The 27,438-nt window shown below is 38.7% G+C and overlaps 1 protein-coding gene across 1 annotated transcript in view; it reads left to right on the top strand.

The window, feature by feature from the left end:
• LOC139724103 (rab GDP dissociation inhibitor alpha-like) overlaps positions 1-26,109 on the top strand; it is a 29,253-nt gene extending 3,144 nt beyond the window's left edge. Inside the window, exons 3-9 of the mRNA XM_071635300.1 lie at positions 12,111-12,210; positions 16,385-16,519; positions 17,865-18,057; positions 21,363-21,494; positions 22,596-22,867; positions 24,174-24,373; positions 25,375-26,109. Coding sequence (XP_071491401.1) covers positions 12,111-12,210; positions 16,385-16,519; positions 17,865-18,057; positions 21,363-21,494; positions 22,596-22,867; positions 24,174-24,373; positions 25,375-25,521 — 1,179 coding nt within the window. The 3' untranslated portion in view covers positions 25,522-26,109. The remainder of the gene's footprint in view (positions 1-12,110; positions 12,211-16,384; positions 16,520-17,864; positions 18,058-21,362; positions 21,495-22,595; positions 22,868-24,173; positions 24,374-25,374) is intronic.
• The last annotated feature ends 1,329 nt before the right edge of the window (positions 26,110-27,438 follow it).

Here is a 27,438-nt window from a genome sequence, read left to right as displayed (position 1 = left end):
TCAATCCAGTGGCCGAATCATTCATTTTAACATGAGGCATTTCATATATATGCTAATATACATGTATGTTGCAGGAAAGCAAGTGGAATTGCTAGCAGACTTTACCACGACTATGATTAAGGAGGAACTTTGCTTGTCGAACTTGTCGACGATAAATAATTGTATTTGTTATTTATTTGTTAACGGATGGCATGTAATGACAATTTTTGCGTTCACTTTGTACCATAGGTCAATACATGTTAGGACTTACCAGCAGGGAATCTAGCACCTACATTATACCTACAAGTACATCACAGTTGTCTTTCTTTGTTGGGCATACATGTAGGTTGTCCTTACTGTTCTTCATATTTGGTGTTGTTTTGTTTGATATCAAGCACCAATGTCTTAATTGAAAAAATAAATAAAAGATGATAAAACAGTGTCATATATTCTTGAAGAAAAATTACCAGTTTCAATGAAATTGAGCCCCAAAGAGAAGGTGATTGTGAATGCAAGCCTTGAACAACACCAATGCAATCATCGAGAGAAAATACAGCCCCATTGTTATTAAGGCAGAGTGCAAGAATGGTGTGTGAGTGAGACAGTGTCACCTAGCATTTATTTCTCTTTCATACAACTGTGATATGGATCGAGTGGATGATATTCTTCATATTCCTCGTTAATATCTTATCAAATGTTACTGCCTTTTTTTTTTTTTTTGTAATGCAACACAGATTCTCTGTAATTCTTTTCAAGGTCTACTCCAATGCAATATATGCCTATGTCCATGTTTCACAGCAAAGGAAGTTGAATTTCTTCATGACTTTCAATTATGTGTACTACAATTGTGTACCTACGTAGTAACTATTGAAACTACATTTTGGGCATGTTCAACATGAAATAAAGAGTAGGGCCTACTACACATCTGTATGCCAGAGACGCCTTGGCCATATCACCACCATGACATTGACAAAGGGAGATTTTCACAGGATGGAGTTTTCACAAGCACATCGTAATATGGTCATGGCTTTCGTAAAATCAAGGGATTTTGCTTGAACTTCTCGATATGTAACCATGATTCGGATGAATTTATTTATAGGGACTTATCGGGACTGGCTAAATTCCCTCGTGATATGTAGGCAAACGAGTCAGAGGAGCCCTTTGGTGTAGAGTCCCACATGTAATGTCTAGTAGAAGCATTGTTATTAGCCCAACCAAATGCAAAATTGTGTGTGTGGGTATATTCAAAGCCAAGCACTTTATGAACATTGGGAGAGTAATGAGGGTGGTTCTTCCCACCAGGTCATTATAGTGTATATTCAAATGATATGCTGGTACTTTTCTCATGGAGGCTTCCTTAAGATTTGCCCCAGGTGCCCCCAAGCCAGCAAAGGTTAATATACCAGCATTCAAAATGGATTATATGCTCTTCAATGCAAGCCTTTTGATTTGTTTGAATATTAAAGTGATGTGCATGCCTCTGCCTCTGTAAACATTATCCATGGCAGTCAAAATGTTTGCCTGAAGCAGTCCTGACCTTGTAAGATCTTCCATGTGCAAAGCAAGTTTCAGTCATGATTTGGAACTGATGGAACCATGAGCAACAAAGACAGCATATAATATCATTTCATTTGCCAAGGGGTTGAGTGGAGCGAGGTGAGCAATGAAACTTGTGAAACATCAGTAAGCAGATTTATTGAAAAAAGCTCAGAGATGGAAAGAATCCATTGGTACACCCTTGGGAGAAAAAAAAAAGGCCTCCCAGGTCCCCCCCCCCCCCCCCCCATCTCAACTTTCGACTGCATAATCACGACAAAAATTGGCATACACATTGCCTGTGACGTAATTGCAACAACAACAACAAAGTTATGTATGCTAAATTATGCTAATTTATGCAAAATGTATGCATGAAATCAGACTATTTGCTCTAAATCACTAAATAAAGCTCTAAACAGGCACTTTTGTATGTGTGTGTGTGTAAATATCCTTTCAAGTATCCTTTAATAGCAAATAATGTAAATGGAAAACATTTCTTCAGTATTTTATTTTTTTTGCAATTTTGTACAATTTCTAAAATGTATTCTTTGGTTTTGACTTTTTGTTTTTCATTGTTTTTTCAATGAACTTTGTCCGCAACCTTGTTCCAAGCATGAAACTACAATGTTATCAATTGATTTTAATCAATAAAACCAAGAAATAATCATGCTTTTATGAAATTTGACTGTAAGAACAATGTGCATTGAAATTATACAAGAATTCACGCTGTTGGTCTGACATGCATCATTACGTAATGCGTAACTTTGGAATTGTGTGCCCAAGCATTCATAAATTTAGTGTCTAAAGATGCGGGTGACTTGAAAGAAAAAGGTAGTGAAACATCGCGGCAACAGCTTTTTGTGATGGCGACACATCCAAGGCCCCCCACCCTCCGGCCTGATTAGGGCTTTATATGACATGGGCAGAGCTGGCTGTTGTAAACCCACTTGCTCAAGGTAAATAAAACTCACTAGAAGACAAGTGATATGAATGGACACTTGCCTGTTGAAAGTACCCTTTGCCAGAATGCCCATTGGGATGAGTAGGTGATTTTTTGTTTCTTTTTTTTTAAACAAACTACACCATGAATGTTGCAAGTTGCAGCTCTGTTCAGGCTATTACTAAATCAGGTTTCTACAATATATTCTTGGGTAGGGTTATTTCATGCCCTTGAACTAATTTTAGAAACACAGCATTTCATGTAACTTCATATCTCGATATGCACGGAAAAAAGAAACAAGGAGTTCTAATGTAGGCCATTTTCTGATAGTTATATTATGACCTACATTGTACATCGTGCATGTACAGTGTAGAAGACTCAAGCAGTTCTCATGAGACACCCATGTCAATGAAGATTTTCAAGTAACAGAGAACCTGTCATACGATTGTAACTCTTTTGTTGTATGCCCGATTGTACCCATTTTCTTTTTTTCTTTTCTTTCCAGCTCTATGTCCATGTAGATTTTGTAATATATGACAATGAATTCAGAGTGTGTTTATGTAAATGAGAAATGAGTGAGTTAATCCAGTTCCCCCCCCCCCCCAAAAAAAAGAAGATTGATAGAGAGGAAACAAGAAAAGCAAAATAAACCAAATATAAAGCAGATATCATACCAAAGTGATAACAAAACAAAAATTAATACTGGGAAAAGCCTCAGCAGCAGTGGCATTCTACTGTATTCATTTATTTGACTGCAGTTTCATGTTGCCTCAGTAACATGCATACATTACTGCCGAGCTGCAACTGGAGTTTGCTCACCCATTTATGGCAGTGATGGGCCCAAGGGGGGGGGGGGGGGCAGGGGATGGGGTTGCAGGAAGTTAGCCCATATTGTGTTTTATTGTCAGTGTTGGCGAGATATTTCTGTAGGGATTTGCCTTGAATGTATCAGATTTACAAAAATCTTATTATTTTTGTTCTACAAGGGCTTCAAAAATGGGGGGGGGGGGGGGGGGGGGGGGGGGCGATGAATAGAGCCAGAAAAGGAAATCAGCTTGTGGTTCTACATGTCCGTATGACACAACCTTTACTTCCCTGGTTTTCAGAGATATGAAAGACCATTTTTATGCATACAGCGATGCTTGTTCCTGGCCATAACATTCAGCCTCATACAAAATTGTAATTTCATTTTCAATATTCTGTTATGTCTGTGCAGTATAGAAGAGTTTACTTGTTTCTTCTATGTGGGGGGAAAAAATGTCTCTCACATGATGTATTCCCCTTCGGCAATAAGGGAAGACTGAGGCCAGAATGTCTTTTATTATATTTGCTGTCATTATACTTATTTTAGCAAGGAATGGAGGTTTTGAACTAGGCATCCTCTTTCTTAACAGGGGTAAAAATATTTTGGTCACATCTTTGAAAATATGATGAATATTATGCTGGTGAGAAACTCTGAGAAAATATTTATGAAGATTGTTCAAAAATTATGTTTTGGAAATGCCATCCCATATTCAACTTGAACTGAGGCAGAGAAAATGAAATAGAATACATAAGTTGTAGAGTAAATGAAGTTTCTATAAATTGGGCATAATGGGGAATTGTAAAATTTCATTTGTTTTTTTCAAAGCGATATTGATCAAAATGGCATGTACACATGCAATTCAGTTGACATAGTTAATGTCTTTGGCTCAAAATTGTCACATTGACCTGTGCTAAATTTTCACTGATTCTCTTTGTGTGTGTGTGTGTGTGTGTGTGTGTGTGTGTGTATGTGTGTGCATGTGCAAATGTAAAGTCAAGGATAAAGTGTATTCTTCATATTACTTGACTGCAGTGATGATGACTTTTTTTTTTAGTAAAAGGGTAAGGAGCTGTGGGTATCCAGTTGTACATATAGACCCAAAACAATTTTACGTCATATGCCGTTTGGATAGATTTGAGGCCTCATCATCATCACCCCTTTAATTTTCACATATCGTCTGTTGAGAATGAGAAGGGCATTAAGTGGTCTTGAACACTATGGGTTTTGTGCCCTTATCATTCTCAACCGACGATATGTGGTGCAACTCTTTTGTGTAAACATGTCCATGTGAACTGAAAACTTATTTCAAGACTTTCTTCTATCACCTGTGTCTGATTTTGAATGAAGCAACTGTTTTACTGTGTGTTTGAATTTATCCTCTTTCTGAAACTCGCCAGGAACTAGGAGTGACCCTACTCTAAATGATTGTACATTTGAAATGCTAATTGCTCATCTTTATTAAGCAGGGTTAAAAAACAAACAAACAAACAAACAAACAAACAAAACAAACAAAACTAAACTAAAAACAAAAACTTGCCCACTAGCTAGGGGCAACTAAAATTCACTATTGGGCAAGTTATGTGAATGGGTAATTGCCTACTGATAAGTATTGAGCCCTTGTTCGAACAACCATTTAGGCAAGATGGAGAAATATTTATGTTTTATGTGGATATGATTTATTAAAAAAATTTGAGGATAGCAATGTCTTGAAGAGCTCACAAGTCAATCATATGGCACTCAATCAGCCCAAATGTGCATTGCCATAGACAAAAGGGAATCACAGTTACTAGATGGACTTCAAGTTCATGAATTTGTCTCCGTGTATACACATGTAGGTTGTAATAATTGTATGTAATATGTTTCTAAGCAACCATCTCTAACTTTGCTGATAATTCAGGAACCATCAACATAGAGCATTTGATGTGTATCCTGTTCTTCTGAAAGTGCCTGATTTTATATCTGAGAAAAATGACTGAGCTGATCATTATTTTTTCAAAAATAGCAACAACTTATTTGCTGGCTTGGGTAAATACTGGTACTAGTTTTTTTCTGATGCATTTTACTGTAGAACAAGAAAATTTTGTTGGTGCTCTGTAACTTCTTATCCTCTTTCAGGGCATTGTCCACGATGTGTCTTTTTGTATCAGTTTTTCTTTCAAGAAATTGAGACTATGCTATGAATGGATATGTGAAATTTCCACAAATATTATATTTCAACCTGTTATTCTATCTTGTTATTTTGCTGATGTCATTTTCTGATATGTCACAAGTCACATCTGTGTAATTTGCTTCCTGTCCCACTGAAAAGATTCACAACCTGAAACATGTCGTATATTTAAATCGTTACATACAATGCACATCCGTAATGGAGCCATCTACAGTAGCTTCTTTTCCCCTTTTTTTCTTTTTCTGTCTCTGAGTACTGTATGCATGCTGCGCTTCTCGGGTTGTATGCTCGATGTTAGGGTGGACGAATTGCCACTTCAGAGCGAGCCAAATGGCGCTGGGGTGCCGCACTCATTGATTGGAATATACATGAATAGCAGAGGTCTAGCAGTACTGTTGCCTAGTCTTGTCTAGAAGACTCTGATTCAGGAAAATTTCAATGCCATATTTCATGCATGAGGTACATACAGTATTAACGTATTTGTTTTTACCATGAACACACTGTTAATCTCCATTTGCATTGCATTTTTATTTATCTACATTATTGCATTGTTTTGACCAGAAGCTATAGTATATAGTGAATGTAGATTTTACTTTGTCACACTGCAGGCGAAACATCAATGTGCAAAATAGTCTTTGCTTGAATTCTTTTGTTGTACTAAAGGTCCAGGTACAATTACAATGTATACCAAGATGATCAGATGTTCAGTATTTTTTTCAGAGAACTGAAAATTCTTCATCATATGTGCTTCATATGTGGTCACTAAACTGAATGAGCAGACTGTCATCAAACAGACATTGGTTCATTCATAAACTTTTCAATAGACAACATTTGACAAATCTTCAGTTCATCTTTGTGGTCACATGTATACAGACATACAAAGTGATTATTATTATTATTTTTTTTTTGGGGGGGGGGATTGGGGTTGGGGGCTGGGGGAAGGGCGTGGTCAGAATAATAGAGGTGTGATCATGATCACCTCATATATTGACTTTCTCAATGACATAATGGGATATTACATTCTGTTGTCTGATATGACGATGAGATACAGTACCTAGGTGAATTGAGTCGACAAAGTAACTCATACGTGTATATTTGAAATTTGAAAGCCATAACTAAGGAATGTTTATTTCGATAAACTGATCTTTTAAAAAAACAAAAAACAAAAAAAAACTTTCTTTCATGTCGGTATGAAAACTTTCAAAGTAACTTTGTGCGCTGCATATCAATAATATAATAAGAAAATGCATAAGTTTACAACTTTTCCCCCGCATGCCTGTGCATACATGTGCATTTGTTTGTATTTTGTGATCCCAAAGCTATGTAATGTCATACAAGTATTTCATGCACACTTTATGACCACAGTTGTTCCTGACAACTAGTAACTTTGCCCAGCATAGCAAACAATTACTGCTGCCTTGGTGTATTGGATGTATGTTCAGCATGAACTTATGAATTGGAGAGGTCACTACCAGGTCATCAACAGAAAAACATCCCATAAATTTAAAATATGCCGGTATGCAATGAGTGAATGAACTGGGCCATTTGCATTTACACAAGACTAGAGGAGCCTCTCATCCCAAATGCAATGCATGCCTGTTGGGGTGTACATGCCGCCAGCATGAGTAATTAAACAGGAGAATACAAACATTGACCTTGGACGTTTATATCTGCAACTGAAAGTGTGTGGAATGCGTCCTCAACACTCATATGACTAATGAGGACAAATGGTATGCACAGACTGGCAGCTAGCAATACTTCCCATGCATGCATGTACTGCCACCTGTTGCAAGGAGCAGTGGCTCTTTTGAAACAAAAACAAAAAAAAAAACAAAACAAAACAGTTTTTTGTTTGTTTGTTTGTTTGTTTTTATGTGGGGGAGATTTTATGTTCCGTGGACTACCCTTCTTAATTAATGTTCATTTCGTAGAGCTTTGGAATGAAATGATTTATTTGAAGCAGTTTCTCATCTAGGTCAAATAATCCTGTAAGGGCATTACATGTGGAATCAAATATCCAGGGGGATCTGAAGGAAACATTGATCCAGACAAAAAGAGAAAAAAAAAGAAAAAATGAAGTTAAATCTGTACTAGTGTAGTGCCATTGATTATATCTTGCTCCTGCTCACTACCAAGATCAGCTGGCACCAGTACAATGTAGTTCAGAATTTATTATTAATTAAAGCTTGTCTGGCCTGTGGCTCACATCGTTGTAAAACTATCTGTGCCTTATTAAACACAAGTGCCTGTGTCTTTCATTAAGAAAGGCAACATTGACTTAAAGGGGACCTTGGGATGATTTTCAGACTTTAATATTTGAACAACTATAAATTAGTTTAATACTGAGTACAAAGTTTCAGAATACATAGTGATTGGGATGAGGAATTAGAATGTTTCCAAAATTGATAACAAATTGCAATAAGCAAAGATGATGACATAGCAGTCTCACCATACAAATACATGAGTTAGGGCTCAAGGAAGCAGAACAAAAGAAAGTTTACATAGATTCTACACAGGTGAACTTGTTAAGCAAGTGGTATTGTAATAGAATTACAGTGCTTACATTTCTGAAATATGTGAGTCTCTATGTCATCAACACTGTTCAGTGTAATTTGTTTAAAGGGGCATAGTCCCGGTAGTGTAGATGGCGCTGTTGATGATACTGCCGAAGATTACCGAAGTAGAGCTGTCATCAAGAGTAAAGTGCGTAGGTGTTGCTAAGTAACGTTGCCTTTGTTGTCTTCTCTGCGCATCGCGCAGTCTGTAGTAATGCCAGGGTGCGTGCATATGTGCTTCTTATTATGACATCACAAAAGAAGTTTGCTAAAGCTGTCATCCCCCTCAGCCGAATCATGAGCCGAAGTGTGATCGGACCACTGACTACAGAGAATCGGACTTCTTCGGACTCGGGAAAGTGGGCCAAAGCGTAAGCGCCAAAAGAAGTCGATAGCGTAGGTCTCTATAGGAAACTTGCGCCGTGCGCCCGCGTACGCATTTGACTAAAACACGGGGACCATGCACCTTTAAGATTTTCAGAGTATTGGTTTCTCTGCTCAAGGACCACAATAAATTCCACAAATCTATACATGAAGCTGTCGATTTATGTACTACATGATGTGAAATTATGGAAATCGTGTGGAATCCCCCTTTTAGGCATCATTTTCTGGATATTGTATAATAGGGTTGAACCTTAACCCTCCCTGATGAATCGAAAGCACCAACATTCGGTTTTAATATTACATTAATTAGCAGAATAATGCAGAGGTCAGTGGAAGAGGTTCTGGGATGAATGCTGGAAGGAGTGGTGGTGGAAAGCACTGTAAACTGTGAAAGACTAAGGGAGCACACCGTTGATGAATTCAGTAATATGTGCAGAGAATAATTATCTTCTCTTTCCATTAAAAAAAAATAAAACAAACAAAAAAAACACTGCAGAACACAATTTGCCTGCTAAAAATTACCAAAGTCAAGATCAAAGTAAAGCCAGTGTGTTTTCTTTGAGGCCTGCTGTAGTGTGACCCTGTTATGGCATGCTCAAATTATCATGTTGATGAACCTCCTTAAAAAATGAAGAAACCTGAAGGGAGCTATCAGGGAACTGTTCATTTAAAAACACATAAACAAACAAATAAACAGGAAACAAACTTTAATAGAAATGTGTAAAAATATTGGCAGTCTTACAGAAATTGGTCATTGAATTTGTTAAGAGTTATAGCTTTGATATTAGTTAGCTCACCAACGTGGCACCTTGTGAAAACCTAACATTTCAAACTTGATCTAAAAAGCAATGATGGTAGTTATAACCAGGAGCTATAGTGGAAATGAATTTGACATCATTTATGATTATGTAGTATTGATGCTGTGATGACAATTTTATGGAATTCAAAAGAGAAGATTACTATGGATGTTTTAGTGATGCGCATGCTTGTGAGTGTTGTAAAGATACATTGTACTCTGTATGATACAAACCTTGTACTTGTTGAGACAGCATAATGAGGTTTGGGGAATGATGTTGGCATGTCTAGTGCAAGTAATTATGAACGTCAAACTTTCCTTGGGTTATAGATCAACATAATCCATGTGCCCTCCTTTTAAGATCTTGCAGTCTGAGTCATCATATTGCTGCAGATTCCATACTACATTTTCAACAGTGCAAATGTCACATAAAAGCAAATTCATTGTTTGGTTGATATGTGAGCATATAACCTACAAACCTTTGCATTGAAATATGGCCACAGATGCATGGTTATATAAATGTGAAACATATTGAATTCTCTCTGTTGACATGTTATGGTTACTCAGTGCATGACAGGAGTACAAGGTATCTCTGGATCCAACAGCCATACATTTTTGCTTTTGTGTGTGTTTTATCATGTTTTTCTTGCTTTCACTTGCTTTGTTACCACACGACATTGATCTACTTATATGTCAATATTCAAATTGAATAATTATAATATGTCAGACATTTATTTTCCTTTTAATGTGCTCTCACATTGTGTGTTTATTACACTGTTACCAGTATTTTCTTGTTTTCTGCTAAATCTTAGAAATAGTAGATTAATTTTGTAATGCTAGAATAATAACTGACCAATATCATATTCATGTATTAAATGCTGCTTAACTATTAAAAATGACATTAAAAAATGTTTGAGAGTGTGCAACAGTGAATAAAAGAGTTTCATACAATACCTGTGGGATAATTTTTGCAGTGCAGTAATCACCCTGATATTACTCAGTGTATTGCAGTTACATGTATGTATGTGGTAAGCCTGCTGAATACTGGCAGTTCAATTCTGTGGGAATGACAGTGTGCTTTTCTAGATGCAACATGGGTTTCATCACAGTGTCATTCCCTGTTTGCATCTCAACGTTAATTTATGTGCAAATGACAACAATTTTAACTGCAAGGCACACAATAAACCCGCATCATGTGGCATGTACTCAAGCTTTGGCAGTTTCTGTCATGTTCCAAGCCGTGGAGGGCCCCCCAGCACCACCACCATCACCACCACTAGTGTCATCATAATCATCATCATCATCACCAACTGATGAGACACATTGATTGGCTGGGATGATAGGAACGATGCCATCCACACATCCATGCGCCACAATCCTTGCTTTATGCCTGTGTGAGGCGAAGGCTTGTCTCTCTACACATTGATCTGATGTAATGCTTGCAGGCAGGCAGGCAAATGAAATTGATGTGACTGCTATAGGCCAAGTCTTAACTTGATTTAGGTTGCTGTCAGAGCCGGAATATTAGCATTTTTTTTTTATCACACAAACATGCACGCACACACACACAACAAAACATGACATGCCTTTAGTAAACATCATCAGTCATCTGTGTTTATATCATTATTATGATTTATGACAGAGATGATGACATAATAATGATGACGTTGAGAACAAAAATCATCTTTTTTTTATTGTTGTATCATTATTTTATTATTATTGTTTCCTTGATTATCAGAACTGGAAGCCTTATGGAATATACATTGTACAATTGTATGTTTACTGACAGTATTGGCCAGAATATACCACAGAGATACACAGAGTTGGATATCAACAACTATGTATAGTATTACATGAATAATGAAAGTCACATGCTCAGAGAATGGCAGAGCATAGACAGACAGCGTTAAACCCACTCTATGCTTGTCCACCAATCCTTTTATTGCATTTTATGATTTTAATGGTACGCTCATGTTGTAGATACTGGATTTTGCTTCATGCAGCTGTTTGAGGGCGGAGATCTATTTCTTTCCCTGCAAACACAATGCAGTCTGGGATTATCATTCTTTGTATCTCCCAGTGATTTGGGGTTTCCCTGAGTAAGTGCGCATGGTGAATACATACATTTTATCAAACACCTAAATGTATTGTAGTACACAGAGTAATATAGCTACTAGTATAACTGTTTTATTCCTTTTATTACTGCTGCAAGTAGTGGAATATCGTTGTTTTCTCCTCATACAGTTTGTCCAACTTTCCAGTAGGTACATCTATGCATTCACCCGCATGTATGCAACATGAGAATACAAATGATATGTGTTGCATCAAGTACTTGTGTGTGTACAGGAATGCATCCTGATTGCCATGGCTCCATTTGAATACATTTCTGGGGATGGTTAACAAGCAAAATAAAGCGACTTGATATTCAGACAATGCTTTTGTGCGTTAGAGGAGATAGTGTAAGAAGCTGTAGGTACATGTAGTACAATTGTACACTGTGATGAGTATTCAAAATGTGATTTTATGTAAACATAGATGGTTTGGAATGGTGAAGTGTGGTACTGCCACAAGAAAGAAGGCCACCGTCCCTGTGCATGGGCACCTACAAAATGTATCTTGTCCTCATGTATATTTCCAGAATCTCCTCAACTATTGTTACCTTTGCTCAGTATGATATTTGTTGACTTTAAAGGGACGGTACAGCTTCAATGAGATAGGGCTTCAGGTTTCCAATGTTTCTTGATGATGATTTTTTGGCAAAAGAGAAACCTCTAATATGAACTTATGAAATACAAAAGAGCATTCATTTCTAAGAGGAATTCAATGTTTATTTTTTGAAAATTGGTTTTGAAATGGCTTAGATATCCAAAACAAAGTAATCCTAATATTCTTGTGCAGTGAGCAGTCAAGTTAGTTTTATCAACCCAATTCTTCTGGACATTCTGCAGGTCTATGAGCACTTCAGCGAGTCCATGCCCGATGATGACAGCAGTAAGCGAGGCAGGGACTGGAACGTGGACCTCATCCCCAAGTTCCTCATGGCAACAGGTAAAAAAGTCAGTTAAACTTAGATTACGGGTAGATGAGATGCTGAGGCAGTCAAGGCAATGTTGAAATACCGAGACATGTTGCAAGCATTAGCATGCACAGCAATAGTGTGGGTGAGCTGACTTCACTCAAAACAAAAATCATCACTTCAACCTTCTCACTGTAATTAATGATTAGATGGGACCAGGCCCAAGCTAAGCTGTAAAATTTTGAGATTATGAATTGGGCCAAAGTGGCTGCGCCAGGCTTGGGCTATTTTGGCACTGTTGTAAGCTAGCACCAGGCGCGGGCCATTGATCAAAGAGTTTATGAACGATAGCATCACCAGGCTCGGGCCAAAATTCCTTGCATGGTCAAAGGTCACATTTGCCTGGCCATGCCTCTGCCAGAGCGCATGTTCAGTTACCATGGTAGTTATCCCTTACGTGGCCGAGTTCATAAATGAAAGTAGCATGGCTCTGCCATGAATGCAATTTTTACTGCTTAGTGCGGGCCAATTTAGCTCGAACCATGAGCTGGCCCAAAATGCGTGAGTTACTGAAAGGTATATCAATATCATTACATGGCCATGATGTAGTTCACCATTTAGATCTGTTATGAATGACATCATTTTGAGAAGTTCTTGTGGTAGGTAGTGTGCCCACGCATTTCTGTCTGGCCCTCAAGGTAAATTTTAACATAAGAGTCGACCCTCCCTTACATGTAGGGTGTGGCACTGCCTTTAATAATGATGATAATTCAGTGTTGAACAATCTATAGAGTAACTGAATTCCGCTGTGCCTGGTCAACTTTGTTTAAATCAGTGTAGTTCATACAGTTAAGTAAAAAAATGTTTCTCCATTAAATGTGTCCTTTTCATAATGTGTGCATTATTTATCACCAAGCATAAAGATTAATAGTGACAATTGAGTCACAGCATTGGTTTCCATGCCATAGAGGAATGGGATCTACAACAAAAACGATACAAACCATTAATATTATAGTAACCAAGGAAAACAGGCTCAACCATACTGGTATGCAAACTGTAGGAAAGTTTTTGTTTTGTTTTGTTTTGCTTGTTTTGTTTTGTTTTGCTTGTTTTGTTTTGTTTTGTTTTGTTTTCTGTTTTTGAGGTGAGTCAACAGGTGAATGATATTCAGTATAAAGATAACAGCCCATGGTATATTCGTTTTCAGCAGACTTTGAAATTCATAGATGTGAATCTGAGCTTCAAATCAAATATTACATGTTAGCCAACTGAATATGCAGAGATACCGAGATCATTATATAGGACCTTTTTATCATACTGTGGTGCTCTTGCATATCAAGCATATTCTATTAAGTACAGTGAATATACAAACAACCGTATGTTGCTCCTGAATAAAAAAGAATATTTATCTGAAATATCTCATTTGATCTTGAACTTTCTGTCTTTTTTGCTGTCTTTGTGTTCTTTGGAATATACCCTATCACTGTTCTGGGCCCTGTCTTATAAAATTTGGGATTGAAATCAATATAAGACACCTTAAAACTTGCAATTGATTGGGGGAGTTACAATTGATTTGAATCATTCACAACTTTTTGTAAGACAGGGTCGTGTTGTACTTTTGTGTGCCCTCCTATGAGCAATAAACTACCTCATCCAAAGCATGTGGAAAAGTGTTTAATAGTAATGTTAGGGCATCTCCAAACTGGTTGAACTTGTTAGGTTTCTGCAGTGTAATGTTCGAGAATATAAATTCATTTTAATTCCTTCCTATTTTCACTCTAACCCAAGAAAAGCATCTGAAAGAAATTCAGATGCTGTGTAGGCTTCTAAATGAAATTGAAGACAAAGAAGTATGATTAAATACAAATACGAACTGTTTCAAATTTTGAGTCACAGTTTAGTGGCCAAGGACAAAGTCAGAATTACATTGGTCAAATGGTAGTGCAAGCAACAATTTCTCAAATACAAACAAATGTGGTGCAGAGATAAGTTGTGATGGGGCAATTCACTGGTTTGATGTTGGTGTATATATCCCTGTGAAGGTCATAGGTCAGAGCTTATATCAGTTTTAATGTTGAATTTCCTGACAACTAGAAAATATTAAGTTCAATTGAAAAATATCACAAAAAGTTTGAGTATGACATTAAGAGTAATTCATTGAGTTAGTAATGAGCTTGATGTTTCAAAGATCCGAAGGTCAAGGGTCAAATTGGTAAATTTCAGGGTTATCACAGAGGAAGGAAATCCAAAACAGTGTGGAGAAATGTGATGTCACCCAACTGATGAGACTCATGAGTTATTGGGAAGTCATGAGCTTTCTGGTGCATAGGCCATTAGGCAACCCATATAACCCTTAATGATAGGCACTCATGTGGAAACTGTATGTCAGCATGAAAATGAAAACTATCCAGGCACAGTAAACAGGCAAACTAAACCCCCCCCCCCCACAAAAAAACAACAACAAAAAAACAACAAAAAACAAAAACAAAAAGCAAAAAGAAAGAAAGCATCAAATGCATTTCACAATAATAATGAGGATGATTAGGCACAGTTAGACATACTTTTCACATGATACATTCAGAAACTGTCAAATGTTTGCTCTAAAATGGACACACAGTGTAAGAAATGATAGCAAAATTTCAGTTTGGCAAACACGAAAAAGCAAACTTTCAGCGAAAAACGTACATCAACAGTATTGCGATCTCAGAGCATACATGTATCTTAGCGTGGTTACTACATAGTAGGTGTTTTCACATCAGCCCGATAAAAATCCAAGCTCGAGAAATTTTTCGCGATTGTGAGTTAGCGCGCTATTTCATTTCTTATTCACATCAGCCCGAAGAGAATCAGCCCGAATTTTTGTCGAGCTAATTCGACAGCTGAGTATGTGCAAACAGCATAATTAATGTGTGTGCCCTCTCAAAAATTCCTCGTGATTTCTGTTTAGTTTGCCTCGATCGATCGGGTCACACACGCTAGGCATAATGGATGCATCGCGCTAATTTCTCGAGTCATTTTCACATTATCAAATAGCGCGCTACTATCCCGTTATTTCAGAAATTTCCTGATTTGGACTCCAGAAATTTTCTCGATCAGATTGATACAATTAGCGTGTTAATTTGTGTTCACATTATTAAATAGCGCGCTATTTCGCTATCGGGAAAATTTCCCAAGTCAGAAAATAGCGTGCTATTTCGAAACATCGGGCTGATTTTAAAACGCCTAATGATTTATAATCGATGACAAGTTGGGCTGTAGCAGTTTCCAGCAATCTTCCATGCAAGAGTGAGTAACATGCAGCTTGTTGAGAAATACTACTGCTATAGCGTCATCGATCATCATTGATCAGTTAATGATCTACCTACCCACTAGTGAACAAGGAACACTTCAAGAATAAAATCAGGTACACCGGTCTAAGTCATTTTACCCTTTTGATCTCAAAATACTCCAGAACAACTCATTATCCTGGTAAATCATGTCAACCAGACAAGTTTCTCGGTAGACCCTTTTGATATATTGCTAGTAAATCCCAAACAGTGGAAGATGGATTTTGAGCCCCTCTGAGAACTACACAGTATGTTTTACCTTTAAAGGCAGAGAGGTATGAATATAGGCATGTAGAGCTACAGTAAGCATGGCCAAGTTCCTGTACAGTATGTCCCCCAAAGAATTACTATCAGATTTTCGCATTACTAACACCCAGTATGATTAAGCTGTCTAAACGCTACTTCAGAGTCTTGAAATATAACATCTTAGCTCTATTTTGCAGAAAACCCCATTCAATTTGGGTAAACGGTTACAGAGAAATGTGGATTGTTGTAAAGCATGTTGTGAGTCTGATTCTTTCAAGTTTAGCACTTGGATGCTCTTGGAACTGCATATCAATGTGTGAACGCAATAGACAGAACTTGGAGGGAAGAGATTCGTGACATGCTTTTAAAAAATTCCTCATCTCTCTTTGACTACTGAAGCAAATCGAATGGGGATTTCTGTAAGATATGGGCAGTGAGTTATCGTTTCATACCTTTTAATTGTAGTTGGATTATTTCACCATTTTTAAAGTTATCATTGTGGAGGGTACCATTGTAGTTTTTTTTTCGGGGGGGGGGGGGGGGGTGGGGGTGGGAGGAGGGGGCATACGATACTGTAAACTTTCTTTTTACATAACTAGGATGGATTACAAACTGTCTGGGTCTTTCCATGCAGGCCAGCTGGTGAAGATCCTGATCATATCTGGAGTGACCCGCTACTTGGAGTTCAAGTCTGTGGAGGGCAGCTATGTGTTCAAGGATGGCGCTGTACACAAGGTGCCTGCCACTGAAACGGAGGCACTAACCTCTTGTGAGTAACACCCATGATATTGCAGCAATTTGCCTGCACAGTGTACGTCCCTTTGCATGGGGGGAAAAAAGAGAAGGAGGGCAGAGGGGGTGTACTGTACAAGCTGAAATTTTCGTGGTGGTTTTATTTTCGCAAATTTCGCGAATTGCCTTTGAAGCAGGAAAATAACAACACGCAAAAATAAAAACGCGCAAATAAGTAAGTTCAGTTAGACCCTTGCAACCGTGAAATTAACAACACGCGAAAACGTCCTCCAAGAAGCAATTTGGGAAGATATGTGTACGCGAAAATTTCAGCTCGTACAGTATGTATATCATGAGTTTAAAAGCAGAATGAAGAATTACAATATTGACTGTTGTTGATGCCCTTATGCTTCCCATGTGACAAAACAATTAACATCTGTTTTGTTGTATTTTTTGTAAGGTATTGGGGGCAGTGGTTAAAAAAAATGTTCTGAGTTTACCGTATCACATTATTTGATGCATTGTAGGTCAGTTGTATCACAAAACATGCTACCATATACAAATTGTTCAATAAAGTCTAGTTAGATATTATGAGATAACACTTTTTTTTTTTCTCTCAATAAACCATAACTGCAGATGGTTTATTCTGGAAACAATTTTGTCATAACTATTGTTTGCATTTTGTATTTTTGACAATACTAAACATTGATTATCCTGATTAGTATTTTTACAGTGGTTCTGTCCATAACTCACATTTTAGAACTAATGTGAAACATTAAAGCTGGGTTTTTGTTTCATCTGCAAATGGTATATTATGCCTTTAAGAGAGAAGATCACAATGAGTTCATATGGCCTTAATTTAGTCTTTACTTATTGTTAAGCACTCCTTTATCCTATTTCCTTTTTTTTTTTCGAAGTATATTTCTTAATTGTTAGTCCTTCCTTTAATGGCTCATCTTTTACTGTGTAGCATTTTCCCCCGCTCTCTCCCTCCTCCATATACTGTAAAACCCAAAACATTCACAGCATGAAATTTTCACAAATTGCCACTGCCATCCAATGCATTGTGTAGAAAACAAAAAACTTTCACTTGCATTTTGCTTTTGTGAATTTTGGCTCCATGCAAAATTCGCTGAAGTTTCATGCACAAAATAATTTCTGGCTTTGGAGAATCTCATGCATAAGAAATAGATTTGTAGTGAAGCAGTGTTTCCAAAGCATCCACAAGGCGTTCGTATTTATACCAGATACATTTTTATGAAATTTGCCAGCATACTTCAATATGCTGAACAATATGGTTGTTGAACTGGGCAGAAAAATGCTCGTACTAACATGTTCAAATCGAGGGAAATGTGAAATCTCACGTTTTCTCTCTTGGGCAGCACTAATGTCCGTTACGGAGAAGACCAGCTTCCGTGGTTTCCTCAAGTACATTGCCGAGTTCAACCCAGAGGATCTGAAGGATGAGGTGGACCCCGAGAAGACCACAACCCAGGAGCTGTACGACAAGTTCAAACTCAAGAAGCCAACCACTGACTTCACTGGACACGCCCTTGCCCTCTACAGGGATGACAGGTGAGGGGGGTGTCCTTCAGAACTACTGCTGCTACCACTACTGCTGCTGCTACTTCTACTACTACTACTACTACTACTACTACTACCACCACCACCACTACTACTACTACTACTACTACTACCACCACCACTACTACTACTACTACTACTACTACCACCACCACTACTACTACTACTACTACTACTACCACCACCACTACTACTACTACTACTACTACTACCACCACCACTACTACTACTACTACTACTACTACCACCACCACTACTGCTACTACCACCACCACTACTACTACCACCACTACTACTACTACTACAACTGCCACTACAATTACTACTGCTACTACTACTACTACTGCTGCTGCTGCTGCTGCTGCTATTACTACTACTACTACTTCTACCACCACTACTACTACTACTACTACTACTACTATTACTTCTACTACAGCTACTACTACTACTGTAAAACGAGGAATGTTCTCGTGCATTTTAATTTCACGAATTTCACGAGAGCCAAGATTCGCGAAATTAAAATGCAAGCGAAAGTTCTTGTCTACATTAATAATGCATGGAATGTTAGAGGCAACTCGCAAATATTTCATGCCGCAAAAATATTGTGTTTTACAGTATTACATCTACTACAACTACCACAGTGCTATGTCTTGTACCACTACTACTACTACTACTGCTACTACTACAACAACAACAAATAGTACTACTACTACTACTTCTTCGTCATCTTGGTCTTCATCTTTGTCTCATATCTTCTTTTTTCATTTCTCTCTGCTTCTCCTAACTTTGCTAGTATTTTGATGATTTGTATTTATATATATTTTTTTTTAATATTTGTTGATAGTGCAAGAAAGTTGTGCTTGTTTAGGTCTTATTCCTTATGTGCAGAGAGCTGCAGGCATATCAGGACATGCTTGCAGTTCCACTTTTTCCCTCTTCTGCTTTTCTACATCTCATGTTGCTCAGTAAATTCAGTAAAACTAACTGCAGATATGTAGTCATTTTGTATGGCGTTTGAGCGAGAAAGGTCTGCGGTAGCATCCATGTGTATGTTGTAGTCCTTGTAAGGATGGTGGCTTGACAAAAGAAAAGCCTAGAAAGAGAAGAGATGAGGAGGGAAGTGACATAGGATGGAATTTGCAAGGCAAACAATGATTTTTTTTTAACCGTGATGTATTGTCTGTTAATCTCGCTGTATGTGCCAGGTTCTTCTTCTGTCACACCATAACTATGAATTGAATACTGTGTATGAGCACTGTAGGAGTCAGGCAGGTAATCTTCTCTTCAAATTTTAATGACACTGTGCAAACTGGGGTTGCTGCTAGTATAGATGAGTTCATTAGGGTAATTGATCACTAATGTCCTGCTCAAATATTTACATGTGAAAAGATGGAGTATTTTTTTTCATGATATTCATTTCCTCTGACATGCAAATGGCACAAGTCTGCCTGTTGAAGTTCACATCGTTTTGAGCAAAGACCCATTCACATGTGAAGAAAGTAAAGGGAGTACTTTCTGTGCTAGAGGAAAGAAAACATATGCTATATGAAACTATTTCTTGAACTATATGATGTGTAGCGAAATTACGTAAACATATTCAAACAGCATGGAAAAGATTGGGGTGTTTTCCTCTCGTGGACCATCTTAAAAATCAGAAACGTTAACATAGCAGAAGAGTTATTTTGATGGTCTGTAGGTTTAAGCAATTCCTCTTTACATTTGAGGAAAGAAACTGTCCCCAAGTAAGGTGATACAGTAACTTCCATGTTTTATTAAATGTGTTTTCAAAGGAGCAGAAAATATTACAGGTAAAGGGCATATGGCTGACACAGTGCTCACCCATTAATCAGGAACCTCTTAAAGGGACTGTACAGTACTGGTTGAGGTGGGGATTCATGTTTTGAACATTCCTTAGTGAGATAATGAAAAGCCTCTTATGAAATGAAAGAGCATGTAATTTTAAGGATTCAAAGTTTATTTGATGAAAATTGGTTTTCAAATGGCTGAGATATCCCAAAAAGTGCTATTAATAAAAGGCGACATGCCACAACTTTATTAGGATCTCTTTGTTTTACCTTGTTTTTTAATATCTCAGCCATTTCAAAACCGATTTTCATCGAATAAACTTTTGATACCCCTTAGAACTGCATGCTCTTTGACATCTCATAGAGTGGTTTCTGAATATCTCGCAAAACGTTAAAAGCCAAATCCTCACCTCGACCAGAACTGTACACACCCTTTAAGTGCAACAAAGCTTGATGTAACAAATTTTTCATGTGTTATTTCCACTGCTTAATCAGAACCATATAAACCGCTTTATCGTGGCAAATTCTGGCTGAAACACTTCTATTGTCTGTCATTAATTTCTAAAAATGATAGGTAAATCCTTGAAAATAATTGCAGGTATTTCATTTCCTTACCAGAAGGGTTATTTTCTAATCAATTCTAGATAGATTAAGCCAATTACAGTCTAAACATTTGCCATTACTCGGTAGGATGTAGTGCAGGCGGTCATCTTATGATTGTCATCGGCATCTGCTCAAGCACTTTACCATCCTTTCAGTGCGATATGGAGAGTCACCTTTCCCACATGCAGCCCATACTCTTCCTGTTTGTGCATAGTATGCATGCAGTGTGTGTGTTCGTGTCTTACAGACAGCATAAGGAGGCATGAATTTGAGGAAAATGTGTTCCTACTCTCATCGCAATCAGCAGTGTACCTCTTTCTCTGCATTGATATGGTCATACCCATCGTGACTTGATGTACTTTGAACTCTAAAAAGGGTTATTTTGTTGATCAAATGAATGAAGGTTTGTTCCAATGAAGAGTTTGCCAAAATTATGAGACTGCTGTGTCTTTTTCTTCTTTTTTTTCTCCGTTTTGTGTCTGCATGTCATAGCGCATGTGTACCTGTTGCTGTGGTTATCGGTGGGTTAAACAACTGTATGGTAAATGTAATGCCCACATACTGGGCTTCATGTTGTGTGGTTTGCAGGGGCTATATCAGCCACTGCTTAAAAGTGGGAGAAAAACTTGTCTTCCAGCCCCTCCCGATTAAGCGGTGAGCACTGTATATGGAGTGTTTCATGCATTCAGTCATGTCTTTTGCACATGAACATTGTGTATGAGGTCAATCTGCTTGGACGAAAACCTTGTCTCCCCAATAATGTCATATTCAGAGAAAGAGGGAATGACAGAGAGAGAGAGAGGAAAAAGGCAAGGAGAAGGAGAGTGAAAGAGAACAAAATATTTGTGTCTGACTAAACTTTGTATTTGTCAAATGTGTTGATCATAGTTATCTACAAGAGCCATGTGGAAAGACCATACAGAGGATCAAGCTGTATTCTGAGTCCCTCCATCGCTATGGGAAGTCTCCCTATCTCTACCCCATGTATGGACTCGGAGAACTGCCACAGGGCTTTGCCAGGTAATGGATGAACCCCCTTCCCCCTTTAAGAAGTCAATAGCTTGTCACTATTCCGTTTAACCCTGAACACGCTGCATTCAATGGGATGGCATGTGGGTGGTGAATGTCAATTTAATGTGACCAGCGTGTGCCAGAGTGGTTTAATTTAAGCAAACTATCACCCAAGAGTTTGCAAAATACATTTCATACAAGAATGAGTCTTTTAATTCATTCAAGCACCACAAGGCCGATTCATCAGTGGAAGAAGTATCATCAGAGAATGAAAAGGAAATGATCTACAGCTTTGTAGTACACTCAATGCTAGAGTATTAGAACCTTTGTTCTATCCCTGTAGCTCATAAGGTACATCAAAGTGTAGAATTGCATATTGTGTATGACATTGATTTATACAGATGTAACATTCCATCAGCTTTTTTACCAACCATTTAACGTTAATACCTCATTTTTCCTTATTTCTTCAGGTTTTCAGTGGGAATATCATGCAGCCCCCCCCCCCCCAAAAAAAAGTAAAAGACAGATTTTATTTCTCTGATACACAAGACAACTTAAATCACCAACTGTATCCAGTAAGCCCTACATATCTACCTACCCATGGCAGCAGATATGGAATATCAGTCTTTGACATGAAAACACCACATTTTATAGTGTGCCTCCACTTATTATGATTTGATTGCAGACACACGAAGGTAAGTTATTTCAAACTTGAAACAAAGTAATAGTTTTGTTGTACAATATGAACAAGTTTTATCATGTGTGTGAGATATTCTGGCAGGAATCATTCGATTTTGAGCTTTTAGAGATGAACTTTAGTCACTGGTACTATTTTAAAGTAGTTTGAACTTTTATGAAAGAAGAGTCATATGATTCTGTTAAAAGTGTTTGTAGACCTGTATTATGTGAGAATGATTTCTGTGATGCCTCTCGCTCTTAGGGGGATTTATGACACTGTTGAGGAAAACTTATTTGAAATGAGTATGTAAATAAAGTGAAAAGTATAGTTTGAATCCCACTGCGGGTTGAAAGATGTAATCACCGTAGGAGGACTCCTGGAATAGATCTTTCATTTCTCCCCCCACTCTCCCCCCCCCCCCCCCCCCCCAGGCTCTCTGCCATCTACGGTGGCACCTATATGCTGGACAAACCCATCGATGAGATCGTGATGGAGGACGGCAAGGTGGTCGGCGTCAAGTCGCAAGGGGAGATGGCCCGCTGCAAGATGGTGATTGGCGACCCCTCCTACTTCCCCGACCGGGTCAAGAAGGTCGGGCAGGTGGCGCGTTACATCTGCCTGCTGAACCACCCAGTGCCGAACACTTCGGACGCTGCCTCCTGTCAGATCATCATCCCTCAGAGCCAGGTCCAACGCAACTCTGGTAAGTGGAGAGCTCATTGACGCTAGTCAGGGGAACATAACGATTGGATTATATGATCCTAGTATACAAATGACGCACAGGTCTGAGTGCGTCAGTCGGAATTGTGTGCATAAGGTAACTATGGAATGCTTAACCCACGAGAAGCCGAGTGGGTTTAGGCTAAATTCCATAGTTACCGCATGCACACTATATTCCGACTGACGCACGAAAAGACATGTGCGTCATCTGATTTATAGAATGGGTAATTTTCTTGTCAAAAACCCATTTTTCTATCGTGTTACCAGATGACAAAATTACTGGATGCATTTCTTTTTGGCTTGCCGTAAACAAGCATACATTAGTTTTTACTGCACGCACGGCCAGCCATGCATCAGTATTTACTGGACGCATGGCCAACCTGAGTGCGCGAACGCTTGCTTAGTGCGCAAACCTTTGTTACAAGTACGCGTACTCTTGCTACAAGTGCGCGATAACATGTTTACCACACGGTGACTCAGCGTACGTAGCGTGCGGCCAGTAAAAATCAACACATAGCTCTCGACCAATCAGATCGCAGGATTCTCGCTACCCATTCTATAATAGATATTATATGACTCTTCATCCCTCATTATGGAATTGCAAGACTATAATCCTATAGAAAGCAAAAAAATATGACTGCCATAAAAATTATGCAGCTATTTCCTTTTACCGAGATCCATCGTGGACGTGCTGTAGTGGTCTAGTGGTTTGTGCGCTTAACTTTCGGTCAGCAAGTCCAAGATTCAAGGCCCGGTCATGGTGCTTGCATCCTGAAGCAAGATACTGCCTCTCTACTGGAGATCTGGATTAATGGTTAAGTAGGAAGGCACTGGAGGAAGCTGAATGTTAATTTAGTTGGATTTAGCATGAAAAACCCCCCCCCCCAAAAAAAAAAAACAAAAAAACAGCAGCTTGGAGGGGGGGGGGGGGGTGATTGCAAAGTTCATGTGTGTGGGTGTAATGTCAGTGTAAAGGATGTTGCAAACCTTAATGTGGTGGAATAGCACAGCTTTAAACTCTTGGTATCAGTAACCTTGTCAGGAGTGCATGCATCATTGATGTAGACAATTGTTGCCCTAAAAAAGAAGATCATAGACTGCAGGCATCCTGAGGAATCAAGACGTCAAACTTCAACAGGTAAGAAGAAAAAGTAGTTGGTCTGTATTAAAGAAAAAAAACAGTAGATGAGTTCGTGTGTGCTGTGTACATGGATAATAATTTGTATTAGTAGTCTCACAGCAGCCTGAAACATTTGACTTACTCGATGTGGTACTTCCGATGTTGCCAGACATCTACATCCTGGTGGTCTCCAGTGCCCACAACGTTGCCGCCAAGGGATGGTACATTGCCCTCGTGGCCACCACTGTGGAGACAAGTAATCCAGAGGATGAGCTGAAGCCAGGCCTGGACCTCCTGGGAGACATCTCCCACAAGTTCTTCTCTGTCTCCGATCTGTACGACCCCATCGATGATGGGACAGAGAGCCAGGTAAGAGGTGGAATTTAAGCTTTTGTTCTCTCCCTTTAAATTCCTCAGCCCCCAAAAGGATGCTTGGGCATCATTTTCTTCAATGTTCGTACACCCATAATTTTGTGACATGATTTAACAACAACAACAACAACTACAACAAATCTTCAGTGGATCCTTTTGATGCTTGGCCCAGCCACATGAGGTGCTGCTTTGAACTTTGGGCAAAATTTCACAAGGTTAAAAGCTTAAATGTTCCATAACTTTGCCTTTACAGCCCATTTTCCAGTCAGGAGAATGCCAATAGCCAAAAGCCCATGGCCATTTTCAGGTTGTCCTTCATTGGTATGTCCATACCAGATCTGGTTATCAAAATGCCATTGAACAGATTGTCTTGGCACCTGACTGCAAGTACATGTATGTTACATGAGGCAAAGATGTGCTGATCATATTTTGATCAAAATCCTCAAAGGTTGAAGGTCAGAGGTCAGGAAGGACTGCCCAGTGGTAATTTTATGTGGTATAAAAGAAAGAAATGAATGAATGAGTAGTTACCTGAAATGACGGGTGCCAAGGGAGAAGGGCCAAGGTTAGAGATTACCAAAATATAGCTTTAGTGAATATGAATCAAATCAAACTGACTTGACTTGAATTATAGTGTTCTGGCCATGCCGTCCACTTATTTAAGGTCAAGTAATGGTGCCTTTATGTGTAATGAATGGATATGAATTAAAAAACATGTCCTTTTGCAGTGAGGGTATAAGGTCATTCTTTGGTCAGTGGTCCAGATCAGTGATCTCATCATATGATGTATGCGAAGGAACATGATGCTTGTGGCAGATATACTTATTGCTTGAGAAATGGAGCTTTCCCAGTTTTTTGCATGCAGTAGTCGAATTGCTCCAGATTTGAACCCAAAGCCAACCAGAATGGTGTGGGTCCTGTCCAAAGTTTTGGGGAGTTTGAGAGTCAGGTAGAGAGCAGGTTTAATTGTGTTTTTCTTTTTCTCATCTGGCCATCAGATCTTCATTTCACGTTCGTACGATGCTACCACCCACTTCGAGACGGTGTGCGAAGACATCCAGGATATATACTTCAGGGCGACGGGCAAGAACTTTGACTTCTCCAAGGTTCAGCAGGATTTAGAGGCCAACAAAGACAGCCAATAGGTCCTCGTGGGGTCTCTCCCTGCCCCGCCCCACTTACTCCCCTACTCCTCCACCCCCCCCTACACCTGCTCAGCAGCGCAACTTTCATCCTATCATAGACTCACTCACAGCCGTGCAAAATGTTCTCTGTCTTTTTCTCGTGTGAGTGCATTAAAGAGAAGAAAAAGAGCATGTTATCAAGGCTTTTGTGCTCACAGAGGCCATCCCACTGTGTAGATTTACTCCATGTACTACTGTTCCTGTGCGCAAGCTGTTTCTGCCGTTAAAATGAAATAAGATCCTAACAGACTTAAAGAGGAAGTACTTAACACTGCTTGTTTGTAACCACAGAACATCTCATAGGTAGGTTCGATATATATATATGACTATATACGTATGAATATTCATCAATGAAGTTTGTGTTGATTGGCAGATGGTCTCGCTGAACTCTGCAAGTGTTGATTTTTCATGGCAAAGGCTACATTCCGTGGTCAGCAATTTCTAAACAAAGCAAGTGGATTATGCATCCATTTGTTTTAGCATCTTACTTACTCCCTTCTTGCGTTCTCTTTCCCTTTCTTTTATTCTTTATCTCTCTCTCACTGAGCACTCTGCACCATTTCTGATATTTTTTTTTCTCTTTCTTAGTCCTTTATGTTTCTTCTCCTTATCAGTGATGTAATCATGGATGCTAACATTCCAAAATAATGAGTTGTAAAAGTAGGAAGAAGTTTGACTTCACAGATTATTTGTTGATTTCAGCTGTTGACGTCGACCAATCATGCTTCCTTGTATATCGGAGATGTTCACTTGTACAGAATGCGATTGTATTTAATGATATCTATCATAATTCACTGAGGAGTCATGCCTTTTTTCGCTGTTCAACTTAAAAAAAAAGGAGAAGAAGAAAGAAATAATGTGTGTATACTGCAATTGATTGTTTGTGTGTACTAAAGTGTTTACCAGTGGTATGTTTGTAGTGAAGCAAGTTACACCTTTGCTACTCCCTGTGATACGTATGCATAAAGATATACATATATCTCAATGTGCAGCAATTCTATGTAGGCAGCATATTTCAGTAGGCAGAAACCTGTGAGACGTAGAATTCAGTTGACTCTGCAAGGCCTTTTCACTATATTGTACATGAAACCATGAAAATTTCACAGTGGAGAACCATGCGTTTAAAATCAGAACAAATGGATACACAGGAAGGCAACATGATATTAGCTCATGACACCATTCATTGTGATCAGTAGGCATGGTTTATTAAGAAAAATAAAAAGGTGTGACTATTTCATACTGATGGAACACCTTGTTCGTGCATAATGTTTCATGTATCATTCAACTGATAGAGCTGCTTTAGAAGATAGCAAGTGCGCACAACTCAGAGAGCATTAGTTTAACAAAAACTGTGATGCTTTAGAAGGTAGCAAGTGTACACAACTCTGAGAGCATCAATTTAACTAAAATTGTGTGTAATAGTTGCTGCTAACATCTCTGTCTTGAATGCTGCCACAGTATTCATGCTTAATGGTGCAGTCAACCCAGAATTCACACTGCTACTCCGAAAAGGAAAGGGAGGCTTTGTGCTTAGATTCGTTGTTGTGTGTGATTCAACAGAGATGTGCGGGTCATCGGCCGCGGCACAGTAGCTAACACAGAACCAGACTCCATTTGTAAAGGACTGTGGTAAATTCTTGTGCAACTCCTAGAGCAGGACAATCGTTTGCCCTCTGTAGCGAAAGCTTACGTGTGCCGTTGATATTGTGAACTTGTAGATTAGGCCGTCCCCAGAAGTGCAGAGGTTACTGTGTAGTTTGCTAGATCAGTTTTGCAGTGATACCATGCTGTATACAGCTCCCTACTTGTGACACTGGCATTTGAGAAAACAACAATTAAAGATAAACAACAAAACAAGTTGGTGTGTGACTAACTTCT

This window comes from Diadema antillarum, unplaced genomic scaffold (assembly GCF_040938485.1).
Source record: "Diadema antillarum isolate AM-2024a unplaced genomic scaffold, OU_Dant_1.0 scf00000207, whole genome shotgun sequence".
NCBI lineage: Eukaryota > Metazoa > Echinodermata > Echinoidea > Diadematoida > Diadematidae > Diadema > Diadema antillarum.
The sequence above is the reverse complement of the archived record's forward strand: the minus strand, read 5'-3'. Positions and strand labels throughout refer to the sequence as shown.